This window comes from Clupea harengus, chromosome 5, assembly GCF_900700415.2.
Source record: "Clupea harengus chromosome 5, Ch_v2.0.2, whole genome shotgun sequence".
Taxonomy (NCBI): Eukaryota; Metazoa; Chordata; class Actinopteri; order Clupeiformes; family Clupeidae; genus Clupea; species Clupea harengus.
Genome location: NC_045156.1, coordinates 19,912,020 through 19,922,410, shown reverse-complemented (window position 1 = coordinate 19,922,410; position 10,391 = coordinate 19,912,020). Strand labels below are relative to the sequence as shown.

The window sequence follows — 10,391 nt, the reverse complement described above, 5'->3', positions numbered from 1 at the left end:
GTAAATCAGCAGAGCTGTCTCGGCAGCCAATCAATCGCTGTAATTGATCAATTAAGTGCTGAGGCACTAACGAAAAAGAAAAAGCAGCCTACGCTGCAGTCTGTGGGGACTGAGGCTATGCACCCTTGAAATAGATGTCTCCCCGCTTGTTCGATCTCACACAAACCCTATAGGGCCAGTCCAATATGGTTTTAAGGAACTTTAGATGCAAATGTGGTCTAGGTGTTTTTCGATCGTCACTAAATGTGGGGTGTTGGCTTTAAGCAGGGCAAGAATCAGGGAAAGTCATTTTACTTTCATGTTTAGGTTAATGATTTCTTGAAGTTTTTTAGGCAATAAAGCTTAGTCATTGTTTGCTTATTATATGAATGAGAGTACCGCATGCCACATTACTAGTTTTCTGCTGTTGTATCTGCTCCACTGTGTTGTACCTCTGATATGACCTTTCTTGCTTTATTTCCATGGTTACTTATAGCATATCTCTCGTGGGACAGAAAGAATGAGAAAAAGGATTGTTCTAAATGGAACTGGACATGCACATGGACAAATCAAGAGACAAATGGATAGAAAGAAAGAGCGAGAGCACGTGCAAGTAAGTGCAAATACAGACAGTAGTATTTATAAAACTATTATTGTTTTAGAAGAAAAGCTGTTCGCACTCATTTTACTCTAGGAGAGAGTGGACTCCATTCATCCACCAGAGTCCCCAGTGTAAGGCGACCACCAATCTCTCTTCTCCTGCAGAGCACTGTCTCCTGGAGCATTATTACTCATCGTTGGTTCTGTGTGAAGGTAAAAGGCATCATGTTATGATACCATAAAAGTGTTAGGCAAAAAATATCTACAGAAGAAGAGAACATTGAGCACACTGCAAAATTGCGCAGATATGTTATGGGGGCGCAGTGGGGTTTCACCACATTTTAAATTATAGCCTAGTCCAAAGTGGTTGCCATTTGTGGCAATGATTAGAAAATAAAATGAAAAGTCTCACTGCTGTTATATATATCTGGCACTTGTCACATTTCCGTTTTGTCCTTGAACTATAATCCAGACCTAAACATCCAAGTATTGGAAAGTATTTTTTAATTTATTCTAAGAGGCGGTAATTTAATTTATTTAGTTTTTCTGGTCAGGGAAGCATGTCTTTGTGGATTTTGATGACAAAGGGTCATTGTCTCCCACAGTGGCCAAGTTACAGCTTTCTGGCAGAGGCAGTTGTGTTTGGGGCCAAAGCCTCCTGTTATTTAAAGCGCCGTGATGCTGTTGTCCTTCAGTAAGGTTTCCTGTATGTAGTGCAGGTATTACATTTGTTTTGCTGTTGGTGAAACAAACCATTATTTTTGTTGTTAGAAACACGAAGCAAAATATTTCAATAAGACCAAACTGAACTGCAGCTTAAAAATCAATGCGCCACTGAAACATTTTCGTCTTCCTCCAGACATCACCTGCAATTTTTAGTTTGTTTGTTTGTTTTTTTTTTTCAAATTGATTATGCATATGTTCATCTTCTGTATTAAAAACAATGGTAGGTGTAGGATAACATACTTTAACAAGATGAATAATGGGGAAAACAGAAGTCATGGTAACTTTGTTGATGCATTGCTATTATAATTATTATTAGCAGTAGGACGAGATTTAGTAGGTAGTAGTAATAGTGGTGACAGTAGCAGCAGCAGCAGTAGCATTAATAGTAGTAGTACTGGTAGTGGTAGTGATAGTGATGGTGGTGAAAGTAGTAGTATCAGCAGCAGCAGTAACATTAATAGTAGTAGTACTGGTAGTGGTAGTGGTAGTGATGGTGGTAGTGGTATGAGTTTGCTGCACTGACAATATGATTTTTATATCCAGAATTCTCTATGCCTCATTCCCATCTGTTTTTTCGCTATCAACTGTTGGACAATATTTGTCACACAAACCAGTGGTGTACAGCCTCCAAGGACTGGAGGCTTCCGAGAAAGCCTTTTGGTAGATGCTTGAAAAATGGAGAAAGTTCCAAACAGATAGATAATCAAACTCTCTTTCTCCCCACGCTTAAGAATGTCCTGCAACCCCTACATTAAGAGTGATGTGTGGCAGGAGTCACGTACCTACCACCCACTCCACCCCCCCACCCCCCATCCCCATCTTCTACCCCCCTCCCTTCCATCAGATAGCCAGGTCTTCTGAAGCAGATCCCCTTCACATTATCTCTATTCATCTCACCCACTGTCACTCTAGCATTAGTCTCCCAACAGGAATGGAGGGGGAGCGCGCTCAGAGAAGCTTAACTCTGAAAGGGCTGTGCTCTGCGGGTCGCCTGGCAGGTCGACACCTCCGTTTCCCCAACACGTGCTCTGAAATTGGGCTAGAAATGAGCAGCCGCAACGCGCTGACCCGGGAAATGGTGGCAGGAATTATTATCACCATATTTCATTTCCAGTTTCGGCTCGGGTCGCAGGACAGCGGGAGACAGGAGCTGGATAGAATAATCTCTGTCTAATTGTCAGTGTGTCATGAGTGTCGAGGAAGGGAGCACAGGTAGACACACACACTCCCCTGCTGTCTGGAAGAAGGTGTGTGACAGTGCCATTTTGAAGCCCTTTGTCGCGAGGGAAAAGGTCTTACTTCTACACATCACAACGGTTTACTTTGACACACGCCAAAACAAAAGAGTAATTACTACATACTGAGTCAAAATGTCGTTTTCTACTGTTTAATGCAGGGATGCTCCATCATTATGTTATAAGAGTGTTACCTTGTTTCATAAACAAGATCTTGTGTCCAAGTCATTTTGATGTAAAAAGAACTGAGAAGAGGCCCCATGTTTGATCATACCCCTTTAACTACATGTCCTCATGGATCCGTCACGGTCAGACAGAGAGGGCATGGAAGGGAAGGATAGCAAAAGAGAGGAGGACGAAAGTGAGAGACGAGTGAAAAACGGGAAGAGAAAGAGATTTTCTCATTTTCACAGCTCTACCTTCTCTAAATGGGAGGTTTGGGGTGTCAGCTTGAGCTCACAGGGCCAATGTTCAGCTTCTCTCTCTTTCTCTCTTTCTTTCTCTCTCTCTCTCTCTCTTTCTCTCTTTCTTTCTCTCACTCTGTCTCACTACAACACTGTGACCGCCTAGAGGTGAGTGCGTTTGAAGTCTAATCCCCACAACATTTCATATGTACCTGCTCAAAAATCTGCCGTTCTCCACTTTTTCACACATTTGACTCCCAAATACCTCAGCCCATAGAGGTGTAATAGGCGTTTCATTTACATGCTAAAGAGTTCTCCGCTAACGCCAAACGAGAAGACAACAGGAAAGAGACACCCCCAGGAACTAAATCCCACTGGAATAGCGGCTGTTCGCGAGAGAAGGGGGAAAAAACTGCCTGGATGCAGCGGGTACACTGGGGCATGGAGAGAGCTCGGGCACATTAAAGCGTTTTTACTATGAGCGGCACAGCCAGGGTTATTTGGTTTCTCCAAGGCTCAGAGCGTGGTTTAATATTTATGAGGCCGCTGTAAAGCTGGAGATTTCTGTAAGCTCCAAACAGCAGAGAGATATTCTGCACGGCCATCATTAAAATGGCGCGTGAGTGAGAGGAATACTGACAGAAGTAACCCTACGAAGAGGAGAAGGGGCCTTTTGAAAATCCAACCACGCAGCCAACATGCCTCCAATTCGTCTCTATGGTGACAAAGAGTTGGACGGTAAACTCCATTTAAATTAAAAGGCAACCAACTGAAAAATCCCTCCAAAAAATATCCTGTGAAGTCAACAAAGACGTATCAAGACGTTAGCCTCCGGTAAATTGCTCTTTTTAACGATATTCTCATTGAGCTGTAAGGTTTTTATATTGTTAGCTTGCATGCTAACATCATGAAAATAAAAACAGAAAAGGGAAATCCTCAGTCAACACAGTTGATGTCTGGCACACTACTATCTATCAGAGTTCATAGTGCAGTCACATGATGCAAGCCTGGTCTCTCTTTCTCTCCATTTTATTCTCATGCTCTCTCTCTCTCCCTCCCCCATCTCTCAGGCTCATGTCTGCATACATATATCAGCTTCAATTTGACCTAGAGCTGGAGAAGCAACAGCCAGGAGACACCGTATCAGGCCTGACTAGCTTCTGAATAGACAGCTGTGTCTGTGTGTCTCCCTCCCTCTCTCCCTCCCTCCGTCTGTCTCCTTTTTTTGGAGCTTAGAAGACAGGCCACAAATGAGTTCAAACATTTATCACAGCCTCTTGGTAGACTTTTTGAGGTTGTCTTTAGAATAATGCAAATGTAATGCCATAATATATTGTTCACAGTGTAATTTGCGAATAATTTTTTAAACAATTCCCAACAACGAAATACAGTACGTGAAATACAGAGGGAGAGAAAGACAGAGAGAGAGAGAGAGAGAGAGAGAGAGAGAGAGAGAGAGAGAGATGAAGGGAGAGAGAGGACTTGACCACAAGGGACTCAATACTAAAATGTACCCATGGCACTCTGATATTGCATTTCCTGCATGTTGTATAAACACTTAAATGGCTTCCAGAAGACCTTTCACCAGGAGAGAAGAGAAGCAACACGGTACCTTAAAGTCCCCCACATCTTTGTATACTACTCATCAACATGTGAGTGTATTGTGTGCAGGTTCACTCGCCTACATATGCACACTTGTGCATGCATGTATTTGTCTGTGTGTGTCTGTGTATGGCAAGCCGTTTTAACATTTACTAGCTAGACTGGACATATATTCATATATCCACAACAACCTTCTTCCTATCCACAATTTGACATTTCAGATATCCACGACGTCATTCTTCCTAAGACAAATGATGTCACATTTGTCATGTGTATTGGGCTTTCAATATCAGATACCCACAATTGAATTTTGATATCCAGAATGAATATCTGCAATATAATTATATATTATATACAAAAATATCCTGTGACTAGTGATGGATATGGATATTATGGATATTCACAATTGCCATTATGACTAGTAAAAATGCAATTTCAGATATCTACAATTAGAATTGTGACTAGAAACAATAGATTTGTAGATATACACACATGTATTGTGGTAGATAGGATGCCGTTTTGACATAAAAAGGGTTAATCAACGATCCACAATTATATTCCAGATAGCCATAATAGTATTTCTCAGAGTCAAAATTATTTTCTTATTAGTCAGAACGGCAATTAACATTTAACACATTTTAACATTTAATAGCTAGACTGGATATATCTTGCTGATATCTTTAATTAAATTATTCCTAGTCAAAAAGGACTCATATATCCACAATGACATTCTTCAAATCCAATTGTCATTTCAGATATCCACAACGTCATTCTTCCTAGGACAAATTACGTCACTTTTGCCATTCATGTGTATTCGTCTTTTAATGTTAGATTTCCACAATTTCATTGTATCATATCTGCAATAAAATTCTTACTTGGAAAAACTCCCATTTCAGATATCTACAATTCTGTTGTTAGTAGTTTGGGATATCCAGAATTGCATTCAGACTAATAAAATCATGTCACTTTATACATTTGTGGATATCTGCAATTTCATTTTGTCTTGTCATAACAGATCGATAGATAGATAGATAGATAGATAGATAGATAGATAGGCCTATTTTAAATTGTGTTTTTACTAGTCACAACGTAATTCTGGATATTTAAGATTACTTTATGGATATCTGGAATGTTTTTTTCCATTTTGGATACCTGGTATGAAAAATTAGGACTAGTAACAACTGGATTGTAGATACCTGAAATGCAGATGTCCAGAATGTTCATTTAGCTATTCTATAGCCTATCTCCTCTGTTGTAATGTGTGTTTTTATAGACGTGCCTATTTATATAAGGTTTCTTTGACTATGAACAACAAAAGACAAAATCAAAAGCATACGGTAGGTTGTGTGACAGTGTGTGTAGCATATGATACAGAAGGTTGACTACGAACTTCTAGTGCTGCTGTTATGTTTGGATTAATCTAGTCAATTTCATGTTCCAAGTATATCACAGATACCTTTACTCACTAAGAGAGAGACCGTTTCAAAATAGTATTCCAGGTTTCTTGTTAAGATAGGTGTGTTGCACAAATATTTGTATTAGTTTTCCGCCATTTCATTTATTCCAGTTATTCATAAGACATTGTGACCATATAGATTTGCAACAAATAATGTATCAACATCTTTATTGTATTTAAAGTATTTTATTGATACACTTCCAATTCGTTTCCAATGGCAGTTCACTGACTAAACTTAATTGATGGCATTCAGTTTAATAGTTCGTCATATATTGCCATGACTGTATTTCTGATCTGATTGGTGTCAATACCAGGTTGGATTCCCTCACCTTCCCACTTGCAATTTACTGTATGTTTCCACAGCCCAGTCAGAGCAGATCAATGGTGAATGGCTAATCTTTCAAAATAAAATTGTGAGAGGAGGCCAAGTGGATGTGAACCTAGTTTGGCTACCACTCGGCAGCAATAATGTCCTGCAAGCCTACTGTAAAGCAAGGAGCTTACCATTTGACATTGAAAAGCTTTCCTGTCACGAAAGTCACCTTAAAAAAAATGCAACGTGCATAATCAAAGTTTATATATATATTGACGTGAAATATCTCATTAAAGTAAATTTCACATCACAGATTTTCACGTCTCAAGTAATTGTATTCTGAGAAAGCCTGGCTTCCATTAGGAGCCGCCTCTGGCAATACACATGAATGGCAAAAGTGACATAATTTGTCCTAGGAGGAATGATGTTGTCGATATCATACATGACAATAGTGGATAGGAAGAATGTCATTGTGGATATCTGAAATAGAAAAAATAGAAAGAGATATCTGCAAATATATATCCAGTCTAGTTATTCAATGTAAAAACGGCCACTTATACTTCTTAAGGATATTTAGATATCTTCAATTTAGTTTTGACTAGTACAATCAAAGTTATAGATATCTTGAAATACAATTTCTACTAGTGACAGTCTTATTGTGGATATTGTTAATTACCATTCTAACAAGTGAGAATACAATTTTGACTAGGAGAAATGCTATTATGGATATGTAAATGTTATTACAGATACTGGTAGAATGTGGTTCGATTAAATGTTAAAACGGCTTGCTGTAGTGTGTGTGTTTGTGTTTGTGTGTGTGTGTGTGTGTGTGTGTGTGTGTGTGTGTGTGTGTGTGTGTGTGTGTGTGTGTGTGTGTGTGTGTGTGTGTGCGTGTGTGTGTACAGCAAACAATGCCTCCATCTCTTACCTACCCATAAATGGCTAGGGTGCAGCAATAGACTGCCACAAGATAAACAACGGGTTCCACCCCAACACACCGTAAAAGTTTAATGAATTAATCATTGCCTTGTATCCTTCCGCCAAGTTATTGCCCGTGCGAACCCTAGCACATACACTTTCTGCTGTTCTGCCTCCGCGGCAGTGGTGAGAGACTGTTGGGTCTTGCGCGCAGGAACGTTTTGGAGACAGCTCGTGTTGGCCTCATATGGCATCACCATCCACATAGCTGCGACAAACGGAACTGTAAAGATAACGATAATTGCATAGCCATTAGATCACCAACACAGAAGAGGATACACCTAACTCGGGACTGGATTTTAGCGACCATTTCCCCCCTAATGTGTGATTAGCGAGCAACTCTTCGCCCAGAACGAACAGAAACAATGGGAGCGTTTGGAGTGGTGCTGAGTATTTTACATTTTGTGGGACTCTACGTCCAACTTAGCGCTGCTTCTAACCCCGGTGGTGATGCTGAAGTGGACAACCACATCTCTGGCAACGGTACGTTTTCTAAAATATTGCAGAGTGATCGGAATATTTGTTTGGTATGAAGGTACACTTCCCAGATAAGTATCGCATTGAAAGTGATGGGGCGGGGTTGATTGATGTTGCGCGCGCTGGTGGCGTTGTTGATGGAGATGGAGGTAAAGTTGCTGTAAAGGACACGGAGACACCCATCTCTGATATGTACTTAACCGTGTTATCTTTATATTGGTTGAATGCAGAAGACGCAGAACCGTCTATCGATAATACTTTTCTCTTTTAGCATGACCTATTTGTTACCTATTTAGGCAGAATTGCCCTGATTTATGTGCGATGAATCATAGCTCTGAGGAGTCGAAGAGAGGAGATGCACACAAACACACTCGTAGACCTTTAAAGATGACACTAGAGTGAGATGCTGCTCGTTATTTTTCAAAACACTTGGAACTCCCAAATAAATAGGAAAACAGGTTTATGATATAAGTATAAGTAAGGTATATGAAGGTGTATTTCATTATTGTAGAAGATACACGCTGTGTATTCGATGAAAAATACGCCACTTTTTGTGATGTCAGCTATGCTACAGTCTATCTCCTCTTTTGCAATGTTTGCTTTTATTATGCCACTTTAAATGAGGTTTCTCTGACTATGGACTCAAAAAAAAAAGAATAGGTGGTCATCATCATTTTGTGTGGCTGTCGTATGACTTGTAAGATGATTTGGTTGACACTGATGTTTGGCAATCTGTTGTCTGCTTTTAAAAATACTTCTGTGTCACTGCAATTCAGTTCCCACCATCACTGCCATTGTTTTATGGTTCCACAGCAAAAGGCACAATAGTCACTCAGGAGTTTGGCTTGACAATGACTGGTAACAGTTAAAAGAATAGTAACCAGTCAATGGTAGATGTCATTCAGGTGATTGACTTCACTGTCAAGTAGTTGTATGTGTAAATAACAATAACCGTTTTCTTGAATGATATGTATTGTAGCCGTTGACGTAGTTTTACAAATGAGTCTTAGATGTTTCTGAATAGTTGACAAGATGCAAATGCACAGTGCGTGCTATCCTGTCATCTGTTGGACTGTACGGTAAACAGCACTATGAGCTCAGAGATGGACCCTGTTGGGGGATTGGCATGTTTGCTCTCAGTCCTTCAAGAAGCAGAAAGTGGAGTGTGCGTTTCTGAGAAAGCGGTGTGGTCGTATCAAGTTAACACTCGTATCGCTCATGTGCAACTGCAGAAATGCTTTGTCTAATTTACTAACTAGAGCAGCACAGACAGGAGAAGAAAAAATCAATCCCAACATCCCCAGGCAATGAATCAATGCAGTCGTCGCAAACGAGCTGGCCAGGGAACAGTCTTTCACCATCTTGAGTCTTTTAGGGTAGTCCTCCCGTGGCCCCCTCTCTTACGCTCTCTTTTGAGCTCAAGTCTCCTTTTGTTCCTCGGCAGTACCAAACCCGTGGAATCCAGCCTGTTGTGTAGACTGATGGAGTCTGATTTACACGCATACTCACACAAAGGCACAGTCACACACTGACAGTGTGGCACTGTCAAGCTAAAACTCAAATATTTTGAGACTGGTAGGTGCATAGGTACAGTACACTTACCCATGCAAACCTGTATACACTACACATGATCATGTACAAACTCACAAACATGCTTACAGACACCCTACACACACAGACACATGTCCCCCCTTCACACATACATACATACAGACTCATACACAGAGAGAGGGAGAAAGAGAGAGATGTGCTCACCCTCCTTAAATTGGTGTAGCTTATGACATGGAAGACAGGTCCTCTCACCGTACCTCCAAGGACAAACAGTTGTTTACACGGAATTGCTTCCTCCCTACAACACTGGAGGGTGGTCGGACAAGTATAGCAGAGAAATGCTGATAGTGTTGTTAATTTACCTCTTTAATTTGTTCATTTACATTAACGGGTTCATTTACAACTAATGTTGACCTTTTCTGTGGATGGATCAAGAACATGCAGACATAAGTCTTGAAAATAATTGCAAAACAGATTTTCAAAAAACACCTGTTTTTTAGTATTACTGAGAGCCAAGTACTGAAGTTATTTTGTGATAGCAAGTAGTGGTGTGGAACAGAAATGAAATACATTTTCAATGACAGATGACAGGTTGTGCGATCGTGTGGACTGATTTCAAAGCAGGGACTTATCACATTTTCATTTAAGTAAGTTCAGCGCCTTTATCCATGTCTTTATGTGTATGTGTGTGTGTGTGTGTTTGCGTATACAGTAAATATCTGCAGGTCAGATGCTTCCAGAAACACTGGAGTCATTGTGGTGTTTCAGTAAACCCAACTGCCTTTAGAGCAGTGAAGGAGTCTCATTATGTTGATTAGGGCTGTGTTATTAATTATTTCAACTTGACTGGGGCGCATTCTCTCTGTTGTATTATGAGATCATGTAGAGGGGCGATAGATTTCTAAAAGGCATTAAATGAGCATATCTGAAACCAAACGTCCATGAAATCCACCTAAATTTACCATGAAATTAGTAGATCTATAGGAGAAAATCGCCCTGTGCTTTCCACTGAACTGTCTATATTATAAAGACAATGTATATTGTTTAAAAAAGAGAATCCCTTCCTTTCT

The 10,391-nt window shown here is 40.2% G+C and overlaps 1 protein-coding gene across 1 annotated transcript in view; it reads left to right on the top strand.

Annotated features, from left to right (window-relative positions):
• Positions 1-7,354: 7,354 nt before the first annotated feature.
• vstm2l (V-set and transmembrane domain containing 2 like) overlaps positions 7,355-10,391 on the top strand; it is a 23,617-nt gene continuing 20,580 nt past the window's right edge. Inside the window, exon 1 of the mRNA XM_012829308.3 lies at positions 7,355-7,776. Coding sequence (XP_012684762.1) covers positions 7,659-7,776 — 118 coding nt within the window. The 5' untranslated portion in view covers positions 7,355-7,658. The remainder of the gene's footprint in view (positions 7,777-10,391) is intronic.